Below are 22,344 nucleotides of genomic sequence, written 5' to 3'. Positions count from 1 at the left end.
CTGTAAAACAAACACGGCAAATCTACAGTTCACACTTTAGCTAAAATTACATGAAGAATAAACTCCGCAAAATTTTATTTCATTTCATTTATTTCACGCTTAATGACATCCAATTTTTTTTTATTTTAACCTTAACAATAATAAGAGTACAGGCCAATAATTAAACCTTATCTACTTAGATATTAATATCAATATGAATAATATGATAATGAAAATATTATACCGATTGGGAAAAAAATTTTATGTAATTGAAAAAAAATCTAAGCACTTAAAAAAGGCTATTATCTAAAAATTACAATTAAGGTGGATAGGTCAAATCATTTATATGCTGGTGCACAGCCTCTTGACATTTAATAGAGAAATTTTGGGACAATCTTATTAATCTATTATAAACCACTTCAATATTGGCTCGGTTATGTAAATGAGCTGTTGAGTGATGCCAAGGGTGATTAAAGATTAGTTTTAATATTTTGTTTTGTCTGATTTGTAGCAGGTTAATGTGACATTTGGCCATTTCTGACCATACTGGAGCACCGTAAAAAGATAGTGCTTGGAAGATTGACCTGAACAGAACATTTTGTTTTCAATGTTTTATCTGGAATTTATGTTTATAAATGGATAAAGCGAGCAGATAATGGCTTTAAGTTGTTCGATTGTGTCACTTATGTGATCTTTGAATTTTAGCCTATTGTCTAACGTGATAGATACCCAAGTATTTGACAGTTGTTTCCCAGTTGTTTCTGCAAAATTAATTTCGATAAATCTCTGGGAAGTGTTCCATCTTCCAATCCTTCTGGATACCAATTTATACTAGTCTTTACCCTATTTTACCCTTTATCCGTAGACAAGATTATTTGAAAAGATTTTATCAGGTAACGTTTTTTTTTTTATTTTTTGTCAGAATCAATAGTCTAGCCAAAAAAAATAAATGCCAAAAATCTTTATCAAAGGTGTGGGCGCGCGATTTTTTGTCGGCTTGTAGGAGTGGAAATCTTTTTAAACATGATTGATTTTATTCATAAGTTTGCAACGCAGGTAAGAAAATATTTACGTACTCATATTATTAAGCATGTATTTTATAAGATATTTTGTCGGCCGTATGAACGTCGAGATTTCAGGAACTATAAAAGCTGCGTTGAGATTAAGCATACAGATTCTAGAGACACAGACGCAGCGCAAGTTTGGTTTGTCTTGCCAATTTCTAGACTATAGCATTCTCTGTTGTTTTTATGTTCAATTTATTTTCCTTCGCAGAGCATATTGTCATGCCCACAGTTTCGACATTTTTTTGGGGTCTTTTTATTTCACTGCTTGTTTTGTTAATTTCTATCAGTAATGCTGCGTTAATCGTAGCAAATCGTGGCCAAATCTTTTGATTTCGTTTTTAAGTCTGCTCTGGTTTTTGCAAAATGTTTGCTATTGGAATGTTTTGTAAACAGAAAACAGCTATTTAACTGTTTTCCAAACAATAGAGCAGCCACCTTCCTTACAGTTTTAATTCCGTTGTTCGCAATTACTTTTTTACTGGACATTGTCCATTTATGTAATTAAATTAAATAGCATTATTTACGATCAGCACGTTTGTCCCTCCTTTAAATTTATTAATGAATTCTTTTATATATTATACAAGTGTTTTACTTGCCTTATTCGTTTCACCAACAGTACGGCAACCTTCGCGATAACTTTTGGTGACGTCTTAATCGAAAATTGTTGCCGACGGCAAAATATCGTATGTCAAATCTGAGGTCAGAAAAAATTTTTCTAAAATAACTAAATGTCAGAATAATCTTGTAATGGTGTGGAATAAACATCAATAGACCACGTATTTCCCCTTAGTAAATAAAATCCTATTTGATAGAAAACAGGCATTTACTTTTCATTACGGCCATTCAAAAGTGCCCGTTTTATAAATAAAAAAATTCTTACGATTTTGCGATTTTAAATCGAAATCGTAAAGTTTTTACGAAATTTATTATCGGATCATGTTATCATGCGCCACAAGCCAAAAATTAAAAAAAAAAAATGTATTTGTTTTTCATTTTATTACTATATTTATGTATTGTGTATTCATATGCCTGAGGATTTGGAAATGTCTAATTTGTACTCCCGCTTGCTGAGTAACAATAGCTGAGTGCTATAGTACTATCTTTTGTTGTGTTTACTTTGACCTAAAGTTTATTTGTTTGTCATCGTGAATGTATATTAGTTGACTTCGCACACTGCAGTCCATAGAGATGCATGCTAAGCGTCAACCTTTAAATTGTGAAACTTAATAATTAAAATATTAAAATACTTTGTCATATTGACGTTCACGAACTTTTGTGTATTATTTTAATACGGAATCGACTTGGAAAATACCAGAGAGATACGATTTAGATAAAAAAAGGAAACACATTGAACCAGATGCCAGCAACAGTTGTATCATTCAGCCCGTAGTTGAAATTCAGTTCAAATTTATTATGCAGTTCGATTCATTATTGTTTTAACATCCCAATTACAAATTCGAGAGCAGATCAAAAGTGTTGCAGTACCCCTTAATAACAGATAAAGTAGCAAATCGAGTAAGAGAGAGCCGAATATCGACTCGACTCTCGCAGCTACTGCTTCACCAAAACTGAGCTTTTCTCCATGGCGCCGCCGATCAAAGGCGGCGAGTGCTAAGTAGTCGAATCTGAATCGTTCTTGTGAGTAGGCGCTTTGAAACCGTTAACGGAGACTGCGTATATACTCAATGTTATTTTATATTGCACTATAATAAAAACCACGTGACGCCCAATTCACCGCAAAAATCTGTTTTTGAAGTGCTGCTGTCAGACACCGCTTATTTGTCGGTGCCTGGCTTCCAAAATTAAATTACCAAAATTAAAATACCATAAATAAATAAGAAAGCGAAGGACAATGGCCACCAACCTGCAAAAGGTAAGAAAGGATATTCGAGACTGGTATCAGTGGCATCGCCTAACAATGCTTCACCAAGGTTTTAAAAGTTTGTGTTTCGCCAATTTTGCCCCTTACCTTTCGTACAATGCTCTGTTATTGTTGGGGCTTTACGCATTCAGATCGTTGCCCAATTTCGTATGTATGTTTTTATCTTTATATTGTAAAGGTATGTGAATGTTTGTACATATGTTTGTATGTTTGTACACATTTTTTAGCACGTGACGAAACTTGAACTTCAGTCTCGGTCGCCAGATGGTAAAGCTACTTACACGCACTTACAAACATTACAATGTTTATAAAGACTTCTTGTCATTTGCCTTGTCGTGTGTTAACGAAAGTATGGTTCATTGGCATGTTATCGCTAAATTAAGGTCTAGGTAGGAAGTATATTGTCTTTAAGTACCTGCCTTATAATCAACACAGCCTATTAAAAAATAAATGTTTTGCATTCCATTTTTCATTTTTGCGGTTCCACGTCGATTTTTAATCTCAGAAAATTTTTGTTATCGCCTCGTGGATCGCTCACTTATTCGTGCATTGCCGTTACCAATCTCCTTTATTGACTTATCAGTACTTTTTATACCCGTTACTCGTTGAGTAAAAGGGTATACTAGATTCGTTGAAAAGTATGCAACAGGCAGAAGGAAGCGTTTCCGACTATATGACGTATATATATTCTTGATCAATTTAATAGCCGAGTTGATATAGTCATGTCCGTCTGTGCGACGTCCGTATGAACGTCGAGATCTCCGGATCTCGGGAGATTGAGATTCAGCATACAGACTTAAGACATAAAGACGCAGCGCAAGTTTAATGACCCATATAGCTACGCCCACATTTTTGAACCATTTTTCGTTATTTTTTCATAGTTTTATTATTCATGTAAATTTCTATCGATTTGCCGTAACACATTTTGCCATGCCCTAACGCCCTAAAGCCGCCAAACCGTTCACGCGCACACTTTTGAAAAATTTTTAATTATTTTCTTATTTCATTCCCCAATATCTATCAATATCCCAGAAAAATTATGAAATTTCGCGTTCGCATTCACACTAGCTAAGTAACGGGTATCTGATAGTCGGGGAACTCGACTATAGCATTCTCTCTTGTTTATATTCCGATTTTGTATTGCGTGCGCCGCTTACTTAAAATTTAACCGTCCTGGCCTACAAGTTGTGCGATCGAATTACATAGTTTAGCTATACATTGTTACTAAGTAAGGTGGATTGTTGTCATTGCGCAGTTAACATCCCAATGACGGTAAGATCATATTTCCCACATTTAACTAAATTATCTTTATAAGTCCCTGTTATTGATATTGCGCAGCTACATGTACATACATACACATCTTACATTTCACATACCCACTTCCCGTAGAGTTCTATCGCCCTGTCGTATTTTTAACTTAACCGCAAATCCAACGTGGTTACACCAAGAATCGAGGGAGAACTTATTGGGAAAGTTAAATTATTGATGCAGCCGAAGAATTTTACTTACATATGTGTGCACAAATAGACAAAAAGTATTATATTTATCATGCTGATACATGGCAAAAATATATTGGCCAAGTACAATTTGGGGACCGATTATGTCCATGTGGCGCTAGTATGGTTAAAGCGAAGACAATAGACTAATGCGTTTCAATTACTTTGGCTAAAGTAGTGTAAAAGCAAAATGGGTTTAAGTTTTACTTATTCAATGTACCAGTACCAGTACCAGTTGCCAGTACATATTGGCAAATACTACAATATTTTTCTCAACTTTATTAACATGTAATGAATGTTATCACCGAGAAGTGAAGCTCGTGTTTAATAACCATCTTTTACCTGTTGCACTTCATTTAGGTGAGAAACCTGTTTTATACCCTTTGCTTGTAGGGTAAAAGGTAGGAGGACGTCTTTCCGACGGTCTGAAGTGTATTTATACATAAGAGGGTATACTAGATTCGTTGACAAGTATGTAACAGGCAGAAGGAAGCGTTTCCGACTATATAAAGTATATATGTACATATGTATATTCTTGGTTAGGATCAATAGCCGAGTCGATCTAGCTATGTCCGTCTGTCCGTCAGTTCGTCTGGAGATCTCAGGAACTATAAAGGTTTGAGATTCAGCATACAGATTTAAGAGTCAAAGACGCAGTGCAACTTTGTTGACCCATGTTTCCAAGCCCACTCTAACGTCCACAAGCCGCACAAAGTATTGATTTTTTTTCACATTTTTATTAATCTCGCAAATTTCTAAATTTCAAAAATTTTGTCACGCCCAGTCACAATTTTTTGAAAAATTTTTGGATATTTTTCCTTAATTTTATTGTTTTGAAAATTTCTATTGATTTGCCAAAAAAACTTTTTGCAACGCCTACTCGAAAGCCCCACATTTTTAAAAAATGTTTGGATATTTTTTTTTTCATAATTTTATTAGTAGTTTAAATTTCTATCGATTTGCAAAATGACTTTTTGCCACACCCACTCTAACGCCCTAAAGACGCCAAACCGGTTACTCCCACACTTTTGAACAATTATAAATTTTTTCTCATTTTATTCCCCAATGTCTATTTAAATGATTAAATTTCTCGTTCGCATTCACAATAGCTGAGTAACGGGTATCTGATAGTCGGGTTACTCAACTATAGCATGCTCTCTTGTTTTAATTAACATCAATATCCTAGTCGATCTGGCCATGTCCGTCTTTCCGTCCGTAAGAACGTCGAGTTCTCAGAAATTATAAAAGCTAGAAAGAAGAGATTAGACAGATATTCATTTTTTGTGATATTGTTTGGCTTGCAAATTGCTATCGGAATACAAATTTTGCTATACATTTTGGACATACCCCTTCTAACGGACACAAACCGCCCAAAACGGCCACGACTAAACTTTTAAGAAATTTGCACCGATTTCTATTTGCAAATCGGTGCAACTTCTCGTTAGCAGCTGAAAAAATGGTTTTTATAAAAACTTAAAAGCATTTCTCGAAATCAGTTTTTTTGACAAAGCACATCTCATAAAAAACGATCAAGGCATTTTGAGAGCAATCAAATGTTTTCTATCATTGGCACGTACACACCACCATTTAAATTAAGATAATATTTAACTTTTAGAGCCATCAAAATTAATGACATAGATCGCAACTTATGGAAATTACTTTACTTTATTTCTTAAATAACCAAAAGCTTGAAAGCGAGTGGACTAAGCTCTTGAGCTACCAGGTTTTTCCAACTTAAGTTGGCCAATGAATAAAAAGCTTAATAATATAAGGTAAAGTTGGACATGTCTAAGTACGTAATTCGTGGTAGTATTACGTACGCATTTAATGAAAATATTTTTTGAATCTTAGGTTGAGACAATAAATTAGTTATTTTTAAAAACAAATCGATTTAAAGCATCTAATAGAAACCATTAATGTGTACACATATAATAAACATTTGTATACAAAACGTCAAGATCCCTGAATTAGATAAGAAGCTTGCATCTGGTTGCAGTGGTCGTTTGTTTTAAGCCTGGGCAAAGTTCATTCAAGCAGCCGTAAAACATTGAGCATGAAATTGTAGCTTTGTAAAACATATAATACCTAAAAATTGTTAAAATGTGGCAACTATTTTCAAAGAAATAAGATTAATACGAATAAAACAGATCAAGTAAGCTGAGGTCGGAAAAAATTCCAATTTCAAAAATTCCTTTTTTCCGACCCCAGCTTCATTTGGCTGATTAAGACGACCTCATTAAAAACATACGTACGTAGTGCGCAAAACATCCATACGTACGTTTCACAGCTTTATTTTAACATGCTACAAAATTACTAAATCATTACTAAATTAGTTTCAGTTTTATTTATCGTTGCATTCTGTTTTGCCTAACTAAAGAAATAACAAGAGAGAATGCTATAGTCGAGTTCCCGGACTTACAAATACCCGTTACTCAACTAGTGGGAATGGGAACGCGAAATTTCATAATTTTTCTGGGATATCGATAGATAATACTGGGGAATAAAATGAAAAAAAAATTGTAAAATGGCCTAAAAGTGTGGGCGTGACCGTTTTGGGAGGTTTGTCGACGTTAGAGTGGGCGTGGCAACATGAGTCAACAAATTTTCGCTGCGGAATCGCTTTCTTCTGCCTGTTACATAAGTAATCAACGTATCTAGTATACCCTTTTACTCTGCGAGTAACGGGTATAAGAACAACAGCAACAGCAAACAGTCTTGATAAGAGTGTGTGTGGTGGGGGTTTTCTTGTAAATGTTCGATGTGTGTCAAGATGCGTGGAAACTTCCATAATTGGCTTGTGAGGGTACCAAAGAATTATAAGAACATTTGTTGTACGTCAGGTACACAATTCCAGCTATTTTACCTGCTACCCTCATTCTTCGCTATTGCACGCAACATATGTAAAAAACCAAAGTAGTGGTTTTGTTTGGTTTCTACCTAAACGTTGGAAAGGTGAGGACGGTGGGTGGGGACTGCGTCCTTAGTTCGTAGAAAAGGAACGTATACAGCCGCCGAGAGAGCGAGAGCGAGAGCGGTACGGGATTTTTATTTCTGTTTCGTCTGGGTCTTGGTTTTGTAACGATGAGTCAGTTTGTTTTCGTACGCCCAGCTGGGAACTACTAACTGCTAAGAGCTCAACGAAAAGACTAACTGTGTGCCTTCGCTACATTTTTTAAATTTATATAATACGATTTCTATCATATAGTACATAAATATTTGGATAAACTACGCGTAGCATGAAACAGCGAAATCTTAGGAATAATAAAGCACTCAAACGCCTCCAGCAGCCAGATAATAAAAATCTAAATTGTTGCTTGAGTAAACGTTGCAACTATGAAAATATCTGGCAGCATTTCAATAGCAATGTAGGCCATTTTTTTTAAATCATATATGTATATATACAGACATATTTATGTATATTTTATATACATATTCTATATATATATATATATTATATTCTATATATATATTCTCGATTTAAATATAGAGCTTTAAATAGTATTACTGTTTTAGCCATCGCCTACCTAATCAATATTAATTTTGTTGGTAATCTACCCCTTTAAGTGCATTTGCATTTTCTTTCATGAATTGTTTTTACTATTTTTAGTAAACCACTAGTACCGGGCAGAATTGTTTTAGTTTATTTCTATGCCTCTTACTCTCTATCTTTTTTGGGATTCTCTTTGTGATTCTCTTTCTCTTTCAAGTATCTTCTAAAACACATCCCTCCACCCTCTCTTTAATACCTAGGCCACCCTTGAGGAAATTCGACATGCGGCCGCGCGTATTTGCCGAGACTATCTAACTGGGCCCTGGAAAGTGGTTACTCCGGAGAGTTTGGTAGTGAAGCGCATAAGGTAAGCCCTCTAGTTCATTAAATATAAATGTATTGCCTTTATTCTTGTGTAGTTGTTCCAATAGGATAGTTAATCATAAGGCTCCTTCATGTATCTAATGAATTTAAAAGGGAAATGTAAATTGTTAGAAGACGGAAAAGACTCTGCTGCATCACAATATTTTCAAAACTCCTTTCTTGCAGTGGCGGGCTGTCAAATTTCTTGTATTACGTAAGCCTTCCCGATTTAAATGACTACGATGAGCTGGACGAACAGAAACAGCAGCAGGAAGACATCATAGGGGCCACCGCAACTGTGACCAATAGAAGCGGAGTTTTCATACACGACGATGAGTCGGCTGCCAAGGCGGTGGGCGTAACATTGATGGCGAGGGAATTAATAAATAACGATGACGTCGCCGACGCAGCTCCTGGCGCCACACAAGCACACAAACGTCAGCGATGCGATAGTAATAGTCGCGAATGCAGTTCTTCGAAACGATTGCACGCCCCCAAGCAGCAACCCCGTGAGGTAGGTCATCCACAGTACCTGTTACCCTCTTTGAAAGCTAATCCTTGATATACACCCACAGGTCCTTCTGCGAATATATGGTCAGACCCATGGTGATCACGCCCTGGAGAGCATGATTACCGAGTCCGTGGTTTTCGCCCTTCTCAGTGAACGGAACTATGGGCCCAAACTGCACGGAATCTTTCCGGGCGGACGTATTGAACAATATATTCCGGTATAGTCAATAAGCCAAAAAAAAAAATGAGCAAAGCTTAAGCAAGATGTATTTTTCTGCGCATTTCTGTTCTTAACAAGAGAGAACGCAATTATCGAGTCTCTCGCCTATCAGAAATTTTCAATTTTGGCAAATCGATAGAAGCATGCAAGAAAGATAATATGGAAATAACTTTAAATTATGGTCGAGATTAGAAAGCTGCGTTTCCAATAAGTTTTTGATATTCTTATAGAATTTGGCAAGACGTGTTTTTGAGCGTTAGAGTGGGCGCGGCAGCATCAGTAAAGAAACTTGCGCTGCTTCTATGTCTCGGAATCAACCTTCTAGGCTTTGTAGTTACTGAGATCTCGACGTTGACAAAACAATAGACGATGGATATAGCCAGAACACCTCGTATTTTGTTCCTGGTTTAGAATATACATATATACTTTATATGTTCGTAAAAGCCTCCTTCTTTCTGTTACATATTACATCTAGTATACCCTTGAACGCTACGAGTAACGGAAAACAGAATATACGTTTCAAAAAGATCTCTTTTCAAAATAGTTTTAATTATTGTGTATCTATTCGTGGCTTCAAACGAATATTAAAACCAAACTACATTCGGCGTTCCTTAAAGAGTAAAGAGTAAAAGAGTAATAAGATCCAAATATTCAATAAATTTAAATAAACAGATATTAAATAAAATTTGCTTTATTTCCAATAGGCACGCGCTTTGACCACAGCAGAATTGGGAGAGCAACGAATATTAAAGAGAGTGGCTGAGAAAATGGGTGAGATCCACAGTCTTAATATACCCATGTCTAAGGAGCCCGATTGGATTTGGAATTGTATGCAGCGTTGGGTTTCCGGTTTAGAGAGCATTGTTAACGGCAGTGTCCAAACGAATCAAAAATCTTCGGTACTGAAGAAGCAAATGGAATTGATGCGGACCTTTGACTACGTTCAAGAGATGGCCTGGATTAGGTCGATTATCGATGAAGGAGATTATCCAGTTGTGTTCTGTCATAATGATCTGCAAGAAGGTAATATTCTGATGCGACAACCGTCAGCTGGTCAAAACGAACGGACCCCCCGGGAGTCAATCAGTAGCCTGAGGTGGGTTGAATTACACAAATTGTTGGCTCTCTGTTTAATCTATTTGAATACATTAAGGACTCCTAACATTTATTAAGTATTACCGATTAAACCATTTACAATTACCTGAAAATTAAATACAAATTGAAATTTTTTGTACTCGTTACTCGTAGTAAGTAAGGTTGACTAGATAGAATACAGATTCTAGAGGCAAAGACGCAGCGCAACTTTGTTCACCCATGTTACCGCGCCCACTCTAACGCCCACAAACCGCCCAAAACTGTCGCGCACACACTTTTGAAACATTTTTCGAAATTTTTTCAGTATTTTATCAGTTATGCAAATTTCTATCGATTTGCCGCGCCCACTCTAACGCCCTAAAGCCGCCGAACCGGTCGGGGAACTCGACTATTGCATTATCTCTTGTTTTAAATTATATTTATAAATTATATTAATGTATCAAAAAATTAAGGCCAACAAAAATTGCGATAAAATTTGAAAATATACAAACTTATTTAATTTACAGATCCAACTTCGACGAAACTTTGGGTGATAGCCTTGATGGAAATAGCAATATATCGGATACGGAGACACAGTAAGTATACCACGATCGTTCAAGAGCGAAGTCAACTGATAACCCGTTAAATTTTATTCAAAAAATCTTCGTGTCGAATAGCAAATCACGTAGCGTGTCGCCTTCACCATGCCCGGAGTTGGACACTACGAATGACTCAGCCCTGGATTCCAGCTTCATGGCCGATAATGAGCCGGATCTTATTATCATCGACTTTGAGTATTGTGCCTACAACTACCGTGGCTATGATCTTGCCAATCATTTTATTGAGTGGACTTTCGACTACACTAACCCACAGTTCCCTTACTTCTACCACAACTCCAGCAACTGCGCAACTGTTCAGCAACGGCGCGACTTCATTGTAAACTATTTAAAGAAATTTCACGATGACGAGAACTATAATATCACTGGCCAGGAGTTGATGAAGGTAGACGCTGAGATTCAGTTCTTTACAATGCTGTCTCATCTGTTCTGGAGCCTTTGGTCCGTAATTAATGTCACATCGGCGATTGAGTTTGGTTATTGGGTGAGTAATCTTAGAGTGGTTTTTATAAAAGGTACTTTTTTAAATGTTCACATATTTTCCAGGAATATGGTATTGCTCGAATTTTGGAATATCAAAAGCTAAAGGCAGCTTATCAAGCTAATTAAGACAAATATCTGAACCTTTATATAAATCGAATCAGAACCATAGTTAACTAGCCTAGACTTAATTGACCTTGCAATACCTGTCCGTCTTTGTCCGTGTCTAGAAATATTTTTAACTAAAAATGTTTGAATAGTTCATACAAAACATTAAATAACATCGAACTACTTTAAAAGACTATTAAAATTTGTAATAAATAATTTATTTTACATAATTGAAAATACTGCTGTGATAATTGCGTGAGACAGGGTACAGACAAAAACAACGACAACAATTTTACTTAGTTTGAATTGTCCTTGGCAATTTGCACGTACACGAGGGTCGTCAAATAATTCCAGGATATTTACTGATGTCGTTCTAACCTAAAACATAAAAAAAAGAATTTTTGTTTCTATTGCGAAATTGGTACGAAATTTTTTCTCTACCAGCAGATTCGATGAAAAGTATTACAGGCAGCATCCAACTTTAACATTGTAATAAACACAGGCTTGTTCCACATTTAAATAGAGTATATTCACAATTTTTGCAATTTTACCGTTTGCCACATTATATAATTTCTTTAGAGCAAAGTTTTAGCAGTTTTAGTAATCATTTTTACGATTTTATGAATTCGACATTTGTAAATGCCTTAGCCTTCTATGTACATTAAAAGCTGTTCCATTTAATACTTTTTTGTTTTTAGACTTAAAATTTGTTGATCATATTGTTAATAAATAAATAAAGGATACAGATATGTAGAGCCCGCTTTTAAGACATGGTGTTAATTTAATATATTTAAGATTGAATTCCTTGTATTCTTCACCTCGAATATGTTTTCTAATGCAACTAACAACCTATAGAGAATTCTATAGTCCAGTTGCCCGACTATTAGATAGCCGTTACTCAGCTAGTGTGAATGCAAAAACAAATGTGGGTGTAACCGGTTTGGCCGCTTTAGGGCGCTGAGTGGGCGCGTAAAAATGTTGTTTTGCAAATCGATAGAAATTTAAGCGACTAACAAAATTATGAAAAAATATCCAAAAATTTTTAAAAATCTGGTCGTGGAATTTTTGGGCGTTTGAGTGGGCGTGGCAAAAAGTTGTTTGGCTTATCCATATAAATTGATAAGACTAATTAAATTGTGAAAAAATATCAAAAAATTGTTCAATAATCTGGGCGTGGCAATTTTGGTCGGTTTTAGGTCGTTAGAGTGGGCTTGGCAAAATGTTTTTTGGCAAATCGATAGAAATTTAAGCGACTAATAAAATTATGAGGTAATACCCAACAATTTTTCAAAATGTGGGCGTGGCAGGTTTGGGTGATTTTAGGGCGTTAGAGTGGGCGTGCCAAAAAGTTTTTTACAAGACTGTGGGCGTTAGAGATGTCGTTGCAATATGGGTTAACAAGCCTGCGGTGCGTCTATGTCTCTATAATATGTATGCTTAATCTTAACCTTTTTTTTATAGTTCCTAAGATCTTGACGTTTATAGATAGAGAGACGGACAGATGGACGGACGGAACGACTCGGCTATTGATCCTGATCAAGAATATGTATGTATATATACTGCATATATATATATATATATATATGGTCGGAAAAGGTTAATTCTTTCTGTTACTTATTTTTCAACGAATATACCCTTTAACTCTATGAGTAACGGGTATAAAAAGATCGTCATGTTTGTTGCGCTATCTGTAATAATACTATTTTTTCTTCAAGTTCTCTTGATATAATGGCAATGGGTTTTAGATCATTGTTTGTAAATCTGTGAGATTGTTTTCCTGCAAGCTTTACATGCGGCTGTGTATGAACGATATCTATCTCGGGGTTAACATTAAAATATATTTAAGATATATTTATATGCTATGTCCGTCTTCATGTTATTGAACGCCGCTTTACAATATTTTTATAAACACAGAACTACCTTTTCCAAATTGTTCAGAGCCGCATGAGGGTTGAATGAAGCCGCATACTCTCGTCTCGCATTTGCATAGAGGATAAATGGTAACAAATCCCGCATTATTTCTGGATTGCCGCCTTTATGTATATTTTTATATATAAGAATTTAATACAACATCATATATATTTCAGTAATATAGTTCATAGAACGGCGACGTCGGACACGTCCATCTATTTACGGTGCTATCGATGCTGCTGCGGAAATAGAGATCACGACCCAGATATACATATATTTTCCACGATCAGACATTGTACACGATCCTTACAAGGAAGCGCAACCACCTCCTTCACGACGCTCACTTTGAAATAGTTCGCATAAATCTACTAGCACGAAAACAAGTTTGGTAGCAAGGCTTGACAAAGCGCTTGAAAAATTGGCAATCCAGCTACAGTTAAGAAAATTGAACACATTAGCTAGGGTGGGATATATTTAGACTGAACAATCTGGTTTACAACACAGATATGCGTCGATGACTCTTCTCTGTTTTTAAAAAATGTCATCAGCTGCAATAGGAACCACAATATCATCACATTAATGATTATCTAAAGACGATAGTCAGCGATAACGAAACCCAACTACTGTTTCAGAAACTACGATTTTTTGCTTCCAGTCATTTAACCATAGCCCCATCCGCCCTGCGTTTTTTGTAAGCTTCTGGAGTCACCGAACATTTTAAAGGCGGTAGAATCATCTCTTACAAAAGTACCTTAGTACGTCGTATCACTTTACTTCTCCCCAAGAGAGTAAATCACCTGCAGAACTTTTCTATGGTGCGCACTTTTTGAAAGTCGACCTGAAACCTAACACAGGCAGCAGTTAAAGTATTACCACAATCAAAAAGTATTTGCAAAAAATTTGAAAATTCCTGAATAGTAGATAAGAGCCCTTAATCAGTCTTATAATTTATATTCTTCAAATGTCTACAAGTTCAAGCGTGCAGACTTCGCTCATACGCACTGTTCGACGAAGGATCATCATATGATAGATGAGATGCTCACTCGAAGCCTAGACCTGAGAGGCGAGAATCAGCAGCTCTATATTCAATGGTTTGGTGGCAAGGGAGAGCAGCAAGATTATAAGCGTACAGATCAGTAGAAAGGCAAGTCGAAACGCTATGGACTACGGAACGTTGGCATGCACATCTCGAATCTTAATTTACCGCTGCAAACCCTACGTCGGGAAAATGTTAGAGCTGCGTAGAAGTGTGCACGGCTGTCGATGAAGACCTACAGTAAAGATCCCCAAGGATTCTGTTTGCTTTATATTATGCGCTCTTGGAAATATTGTACGTTGGGAATGCAAAATCAGCATGCTAGGATGAGTGGCGCTTAGATCAGTGAAGGGGCAAGTAGAGAAGTACCACAGGATCATTTTCTGGACAAGGTGATTAACGACTACTTAGCAACAGAAAACTTCGAAGTGAAGCCAGCTCCTCCAGTCGCAGCTAGTGGAAATGCACGCGCCTTAGGAATTATAAACCACACAACTAGGGCCAAAGTGTGGGCCAACGCTATGAAACTAGTCTGCTTTGTCAGAATAACGAGGTGAGAATGGCGGATAGCTTTCTCATGGCGCCCAAGAGGCTCGTCAACACGACAAGAGCAGCAGAAAGTACACCCACTATGTACCACTGGCATCCGGCAACGGATGAGTTTACTTATTTAACAAAATTAAATATAGCATACAATACTAAACCTTAATAAATTTAATGAGGCCTTCGACTCGAGACTTAGGGGTTAATTACTTCATATAATAAACTAAGCTTTTTGGACAATTTTGTAAATTTTTGAGATATTTTCACAGGATGGGTTACTTAAACAATTCGAAAGACTATGTGTACCAAATAATTGAGATCTAACTGAGTGCAATCGACTGCAGTCGTCGATAATATGGTCAACGGTGAGCTCGTCCCCGCATAGTTGGAAAATGTGTGAATGGCGCGACGGACCGCTCCGTGATATGGGGCTTGTAGCTTTTTTATGTGCGATTTAGCACCCCAACTGAAGATTGGCAGTCCGTAGTCAATTTTAGATAGCATTAATGCGCGAGTAATATCTATGAGAGTCCTTATATGTATATAAGAATATTTAGATGATAGAAATTTAATAATGTTAAATCTAGTGTCCAGTCGAACACTGAAGGACCGATTGGTCATGAAGGCTTCAATTATAAAGTCTTGGACCAATGCCCCAGCGCTCGAGTCTGCAAAGTACGGCGTGAATCCCCACGCGATCGTAGGCTCTTTCAAAATCCGTCGCCATGATAAAGATATGATTTTTGGTCGAAAGAGCGTTCGACGCGATGTGTTGGATACTCAATGACGCGTCCATCGTTGTATGATTTCTTTTAAAAGCAACTTGATTATGGGAAATTGGGTTGTGGCGTTTAATGAACCAGATAAGTCTTTGTGCTATTATTTTTTCTAGTGTTTTTCCTAGACAAGATAACAGAGGAATTGGACGGTAGCTGTTAATATCGGAGGTTTTTTTTTGGTTTTGAGATAGGGATAATGGTAGCCGATCTCCATGTATGTGGGTATTTTCCGGTGTTCAGTATTTGATTAAAGATGTCCAAAAGGTTTGTTTTTAGGTGGAGAGATAGGTTTTTGAGCATAGGGTATGATACTCTGTCGGTCCCAGGGCTTTTTCCTTTTGCTTTTGCTACTGAATTTTCTATTTCAAGCAATGTGAATTTGGAATCTAAGCATGTACGTAACATAGGGCTCTAAAAGATAACGATTTTTTTTCTCGTATATATTCTGTTGAAAAATGTTGGTCAGAAGAGTATTCAGCCAAGATAAGGCAAACTCTTTGGCGATATCAACTGATCCAGTTAGAGTACCTGAGTTGGATATGATATATTTGAACGGTGTGGGAGGGATGCCGGCTAGGCGTTTTATAACGGACCAGACTTTTTTTGTGGAGGATACTGGGGAGATTTTGGAAGTACATTTTTTTTTGTATCTGATAAGGTTTGTATCATTCATATTGGCTTTGTAGGACGAGAACAAGCATTGCTTTTGGTCCCTAAGCTGTTGAAGGTTAGCGTTCCACCATGGCACTTTGGCTTTGTGGATCACTCTTTTCGTTTGGGGAATGCTTCCATGGAGATTATCTGATATAGACCAGCTGCACATATCGGCTATCTGTGGAGATATCAGTGAGATATCGAAATGAGTGTGTTGTGAGTGTTGTGTAAGTGTTGTGAGTTGGAAGGTGAGTCGGGGAATCGTCGTTAAAAACAATTAGGGTGTTTTCAAGAATTACGCTTTCAATTTTTTTTACCCCTTGTGCTTTTTGCGGCGAACCCCATAAAGGACTCCATGAGTTTAGGTCACCCAGGAGTATTGTGGATCCATTAAGATTTTGTAGAATTTCTGATATGTCAGAGGATAAAAAGATTTGACTTGGTGGGATGTACGCGTTAATAATATTAATAACCTGTTCAAATTTAAGCTGCAATGCGGAGCAGAGTATGCTGGAGTTAATGTTGCGATATGTATGTGGGAAATTCCTTTTAATAAGAACCAATGCATTGTTTGGCTGAGGTGTTATAAGAAAAATTGTGGAAATAATCACTATATTCTTTGGGGCAAATAAAATTTGAAGAATTACATGGAAGGTTGGTTTATGGCAAAAAGCAATGTCGGGTGCGTGGTCTTTATAAGTAGTGTCAGTTCGTTGTAATTATTAAAAATACCGTGGATGTTCCATTGTAATTTAGTAATTGTCATGATTAAATTTGTTGGACTATTATTAATTTGTGGTGTGTGTGTATGGGTTTGTGCATATGAAAGTAAGGGTGAGAGGATCAGGACTAGCAGTCGGGATGATCCATAGTGTCATCTGAGTCTGTTGTCTTTGAGGTGTGTAAAGCCATTGATTCGTTTGAGTTGAATCTTGAGGTCATTAAGGTATTGTTGTCGTCGTTGTAGGTGGTTGGTCCTATTAGAGCATTTGCTTCCGCCCTAAGGGAGCGAGATCGTTCCATACATGTCTTCGGTTTACTTGTTGGGCTTAATTAAGAGAAATCAGTTTTGGCAGAGGTGCTTGGGGAGGAAGTAAGATACGTTGGTAAGAGCGGAGATTGTACTTTTGTCGAGCTGGATGCTATGCTTTGGTTTGCGACGGTCGAGTAGGTAAGAAGTGGAGTTAGTTGTTGTGTTTTGTTGTTGTTTTAGTATCGTGCGAGCTTCACGGAAACTGCATTTTTTTTGCTTGTTTTGATGTGAAGAAGTTGTTTTTGTGTTTGATATTGTGTATATTCGGGTGAGGAGGCTCGGTGTTCCCTGGTGCACATAGAAAATGCGAGCGAATGGCACCGGAAGGTGGGGGGTGAGACTGCATAATACACAGGCGGCTGGGTTCTTGCAGTGCTTTGATGTGTGGCCCAATAATTCTAATCAATTATTGTCTTGTCACTTACATCTCATGGGGTTGGTTATATATTCTGACCCCTTAACTGTGTGCCAGGAAACCGTTAGTTTACTGGGAAGAGTGAAACGGTCAAACGTTTCGAGAATTTTTCCAAATGGTTTGGGGGTGCCGTCGATCATTTTGGTGAACTTGAATACGCTGTGTACATTTTGAGATTTTAGTTTCCAACAATTTCGTTTTCTGTGAGTGTTGAGAGTGTAGTTTCCAAATGTTGCCAAGCCCATAGCTTGAAAAATATTTCGATATTTATACCCATTACTCGTAGAGTATAAGAGTGTATCCAAGATTCGTTAAAATTCTTTTGCGGCTCTAATAATTATTTCTGAATAGTCAATGATATTAAATTCTTCTTTTATGCAACGAGCTCATTCTGTTAATGTTGTTTCAACTATTCAGTTCGAGGTATTGTGTCTGGGGTCTGCGAAATGTAAAGTTAAACCACACCATTCTGCAAAGGATTTAAATTGAGCAGAGGTGAAGCTTTGTTCATTATCAGTCATAATTACTTTGGCGTGGGGAAATTGTTGAATTGTTGTTAATTCCATTACTTTATTCTCGATGTTTATGTTTTTATTTTGAATTTCTTTTACAACTAGGAGTTTTGAATACGCGCCAACGCAAGTAAAGCAAGTTAATTTTGGGAAAAGGAAATTTGTTAGTAAAATATGTTCTAAAGGTAATTGAATATGATAAAGATCTTCTAATGTTCAATGAATGCCTACCGTTATGTTTGGTGATAGATATTCTCTTAATATTCCTACTAAATTTTCTGTTGTGTCATATTCGATTGTATGTAGTGTCTTATCAAAAACTCTCAATGTACCTCCCCGTTGTTAATAACAATTGTTGCTGAAACTGATTTAAAGGTCTTGTATTAAATTTTCAATACTACTTTCAGCAGAATGCTGCGTATTTTGATTTGAGCTTGTAGAACAATCAAACTTGTCACTGCATATTTGTGATATTTATTTTTATTCGAGATAACGCGTCAGCTACGAGATTTGTTGTTCCTGGTTTACATGTCCTTTTCAATTTTATTCATGATCTTATTTTCGAAATCTTTTATTTGATTTGAAATTATTTTTAGATTATGAATTTTTTCTTTGTCAGAAAATTCAACGACGGCGTGTTCAGGATTTGTGCATCCCAAACTATTAGTTTCTTTGTTGACGGATAATTCAACGCTCAATGCTCAGGATTCTCTGATCCCAAGCTATATAAACTTCCTTTGCCCATTACCGTTTCGGTTTTAAATACTTTTTGTTCATTAACGTATTTTGTTATAATATATTCTTTTAATGAAAGAACATTTATTTCCTCAATTAAACACAAATCGTTTTTTTTTCCTCATTGTCATAATTTTCGATCTTTTCCTTATTCCCATTATGATACCATTTTTTGCGTCTATTTTAGATCCAATTTTCCTTAACAGTATACCCAATTAATATGTGGGATTCTAAACCTTCAATTTTATAAAATAGATGCTTTGGTTTAAATATTGTTAATATATGGGAATTTCCTTTTTGATATAGCAGGATGAGGCTCCTGTGTCAATTAATATTTTTAATTATTTTTCTGTCTATTCTGTAGGGTTCTGATCTAAAAAATGATCTTCATCAATGTTATTTATTCTCATTCCTTTCTGGGAAGGTTGACTTACGGTCCCAGTTGCTTCCCTTTTTAATGGGATTTGAGGTTTAGTTTTTTGTGCTAGGTATTGATTAAAATTATGGCGAAAAATTATTATTATTAAAGATTATTATGACTCTGTCTGTTATTATTATACCCTCGTTTATAATTATTACTCTGACGATAGTAGTTATTATTCACACGATATTCATACCTTATAAGACTATCTACCTGCATTGGTTCGGGTGGGGTTGTTCCTTAGAATTGTTATTTAAACTCCAATTCTTATTTTAATCAAAGTTCCCGTTTGCCGGCCATTTATTATTCTGATTAATATTCACTTCGTTGTAGAATTCTGTAATGCTTAAGCGTCCCTGTCGAAGGATGCTTAATTCGGATTCGAGAATATGGATTGGGGTTTTATCGTTATATATAAAAACCAATCTGGAAAGAATTGCTTGAAAGTTTAAAACTGTACCATGGTTAGTTAGAGCATCATGTGCTGCTCCCATGATAGAATGGTTAAAGCGATAAAATATTGTTCTCTTTGAATTTTATATAGGCTAATGGCAGTTTCTGCCGCTTCTTTCCAGCCTACATATTGGGTTATTTCACCTGTGAACTTTGGTTAGGACTTAACTACTTCTAGGGTAGTTCCGCATTTTATAGTTGGGTCAATTGTTTGGATTTTATAATCCTCCACTACATTTCTGCTAGCGTTAAACTGCCCTTATATCCTTTAAATTTTGGTAAATTTCTGGTCACTTCACCCAATTGTACATGTATTAATCGGTTAATTAATTCAGATTGGTGGCGCTGGATGTCCCGCCCGCAGAAAAGGTTGAACTTCCGGTTGCCATTGTTAAATTCAAATTTTCAAAACTAATTATTACATTTTCCAGATTTTTTGAACTTTATTAATTGTTACCAGTGATGTTGTAATGTTTATTTTAAGACTTTCATAGTATTCCCTGTAAATAGGTCTTATTTTATTAATTTATGTTATTAAAATAATATTATAATATTATTTTCTGAACACGATACTTTCCGTTTTAGTCTTCCTTCCGCTTAGTTGTGCTGATTACTTTCTGTTGGGGTCTTCCTTTAGGTTAATTGTCCTGTTTATTATCTGGTTGAGTCTTCCTCCAAACTATTTTTTGTATTTTGTTGTAGCGAGGGATTGTTCTCAGCTCTTCCTTCCTTCTTGGCGTTGATTTATTTTATTTTTGGAATATTTTTTGTTTATAGATTTTGATTTGGTTTTTTTTCTCTGTTTCTTGTTGAGTCTGATTGGTATTATTAAAAGTGTCTTGTAATATGTATTAAGTATTCAGTCCACCTTTTTAAATATTAAATTCTGAATTGGATTATTGCATTAATTAATTTTCCATTAAGTTTTTCCACGATCACTGTCACAGTAGTTAGATGTCGTAGAGTTAATGTGGATATTTTTTATTTTTCCACTTAAAATGCGAGTTGTTGGCGGCGGGAGTTCCGTTTTATATTTAACTTATTATCGTTAATATTTTTTAGAACTTTTGAAATATACCACCCACAATATATTGTTACAAATTCAAATAAAATTGTTACTATTTATTTATTTAATATTTATTCGGTGATAGACTTTTTCACTTATTCTACTACAAGACACTTTACTACTAGCTTATCTTTGATTTGAAGCTGTTTACGATCTCGTCGCGATTCAGACCGATCTTCCAAATCCTAATCCTAATCCACTCACCTCGGCCAGAAGCTTTTCTTTAGGATTTTCTTGAGCTTTCAAATAGGTTTAGGATAAAAGCTTTACACTGAAATTATTTCACAGCATTGCTTATTTTAAATTTGCTGACTGATGCAGTTTGATTGAAGCGCAATAAGTTGATCATGGCTTGGTCTCTAAGTGAAAGTTGTGTTTACTTTAAGTTTGGGTATTTCTCAGGTGGCTAAGTTTTGGCGACAAAGACAAGGGCAAAGGCAATGTTCAAAGACACTAGAATATTATTCTAGTGTCTTTGCAATGTTGCTGAGATAGGAGTTTTAAATTTGTTTATCAACTGGGGCAGAGTGCTAATTTATGGGTTGGAAACTTGCATACTTTGCAAAATTGTAATTCCTTGGGCTCTCCTTCAGGCTGGCGCTATTTAATGCTTTTAGGGGGAAATTGGTAAAAGGAGAACTACAATCCACGATAAAAGCGGAAAAGCTCTTGTAAAATCCCAAATAAGAAGACTTTACTCGTTGAGTTTTTGTAAGAAACTGATTTTATTTGGAAATATCTTCGGTTTAAATAGGTGACATGAGAATCGCATCTTAAAGTAAATGGCCTACGCAGAGGCCTACGTAAATAGTCCCCGCCTTATCGAGGTCCCACGCTCGGGCACATCTGCCTATCTTGAGCGGCGAGGACCTTATCTGTGGTCTCCCACTAAGGGACTATTTTAGGAGGCGGGGAACGATCTCAAGTGACTGACTCATGTAGTGTGCACTTAAATTACATGTTTTTGAGCAATGCACCCATGTCGCCTTAGATAACAAAATCCTAAATATAATTTATCGCTCTCGATTCATTTACATAAGATATGAACGGAGCCCAAAATTGTAAGTCTTTAAATATATTCGTGTTCATGTGTGAACATTCTGCCAAAGGGCCAGCAAAGCTGAGATGTACATTAGTATATTAGTTGCATTTATAACAGTAGTGGACTGTATTTATTTGATATATGTTCATTTATTTTGCAACTAAGATTTCAATGGGCCTAGTTTTTCTGGCTTTTAATTTTATTGGATTACAATTATGGTTTATATTATTTTTAATTCAACAATTTGTACTTAATTAACTTATTTTAAACATTTTGCTTTTTCTATGTAGAAGTACATTTTCTATTAGTGGACTGTATATTTTTATTTGTTATATTATTTTATTGTTTATTTACTATTGATATTTATAGTACTGGCAACGGACCTGCAAAGGTTATTGCTTGCATTCTTTGTTGCACAGCACATTTCCGTATGAAATATATTATTAATACTATCATTA

The 22,344-nt window shown here is 36.0% G+C and overlaps 1 protein-coding gene and 1 long non-coding RNA gene across 8 annotated transcripts, besides 14 other annotated features; one reads left to right on the top strand and one right to left on the bottom strand.

The window, feature by feature from the left end:
- Positions 1–94: 94 nt before the first annotated feature.
- Positions 95–1,606, bottom strand: lncRNA:CR43148 (long non-coding RNA:CR43148). 2 transcript variants are annotated; one of them, NR_048035.1, is made up of 1 exon: positions 95–1,606. It is a non-coding gene; the product is annotated as a long non-coding RNA:CR43148 (long non-coding RNA). The 2 variants fall into 2 exon arrangements; NR_048036.1 differs by having other exon boundaries at positions 897–1,606.
- Positions 1,096–1,173: a mobile genetic element.
- Positions 1,607–2,204: 598 nt separating the features above from the next.
- CG2201 (uncharacterized protein) lies at positions 2,205–12,053 on the top strand. 6 transcript variants are annotated; one of them, NM_001299196.1, is made up of 8 exons: positions 2,205–2,919; positions 8,175–8,281; positions 8,464–8,791; positions 8,853–9,005; positions 9,712–10,103; positions 10,609–10,677; positions 10,759–11,182; positions 11,245–11,519. In NM_001299196.1, the coding sequence occupies exons 1-8, from the start codon at positions 2,899–2,901 to the stop codon at positions 11,305–11,307; spliced, it is 1,557 nt and encodes a 518-aa protein (NP_001286125.1). In that variant the 5' UTR covers positions 2,205–2,898; the 3' UTR covers positions 11,308–11,519. The 6 variants fall into 6 exon arrangements, with proteins under 6 accessions (NP_001286125.1, NP_724348.1, NP_001033932.2 ...); NM_165386.3 differs by having other exon boundaries at positions 2,658–2,919; NM_001038843.3 differs by lacking the exon at positions 2,205–2,919 and adding an exon at positions 7,511–7,789 and having other exon boundaries at positions 11,245–12,053.
- Positions 3,927–4,048: a mobile genetic element.
- Positions 4,878–5,585: a mobile genetic element.
- Positions 5,587–5,680: a mobile genetic element.
- Positions 6,598–6,644: a mobile genetic element.
- Positions 6,809–7,020: a mobile genetic element.
- Positions 9,252–9,484: a mobile genetic element.
- Positions 10,328–10,517: a mobile genetic element.
- An 86-nt stretch (positions 12,054–12,139) lies between the features above and the next one.
- Positions 12,140–12,502: a mobile genetic element.
- Positions 12,503–12,947: a mobile genetic element.
- A 1,243-nt stretch (positions 12,948–14,190) lies between these two features.
- Positions 14,191–14,477: a mobile genetic element.
- Positions 14,478–14,899: 422 nt separating this feature from the next.
- Positions 14,900–17,861: a mobile genetic element.
- A 3,427-nt stretch (positions 17,862–21,288) lies between these two features.
- Positions 21,289–21,322: a mobile genetic element.
- Positions 21,323–21,514: 192 nt separating this feature from the next.
- Positions 21,515–22,344: part of a mobile genetic element that runs on past the window's edge.

The sequence above is a fragment of the Drosophila melanogaster genome, chromosome 2L (assembly GCF_000001215.4).
Source record: "Drosophila melanogaster chromosome 2L".
Classification (NCBI taxonomy): Eukaryota; Metazoa; Arthropoda; class Insecta; order Diptera; family Drosophilidae; genus Drosophila; species Drosophila melanogaster.
This window is presented reverse-complemented; position numbering and strand designations above follow the sequence as displayed.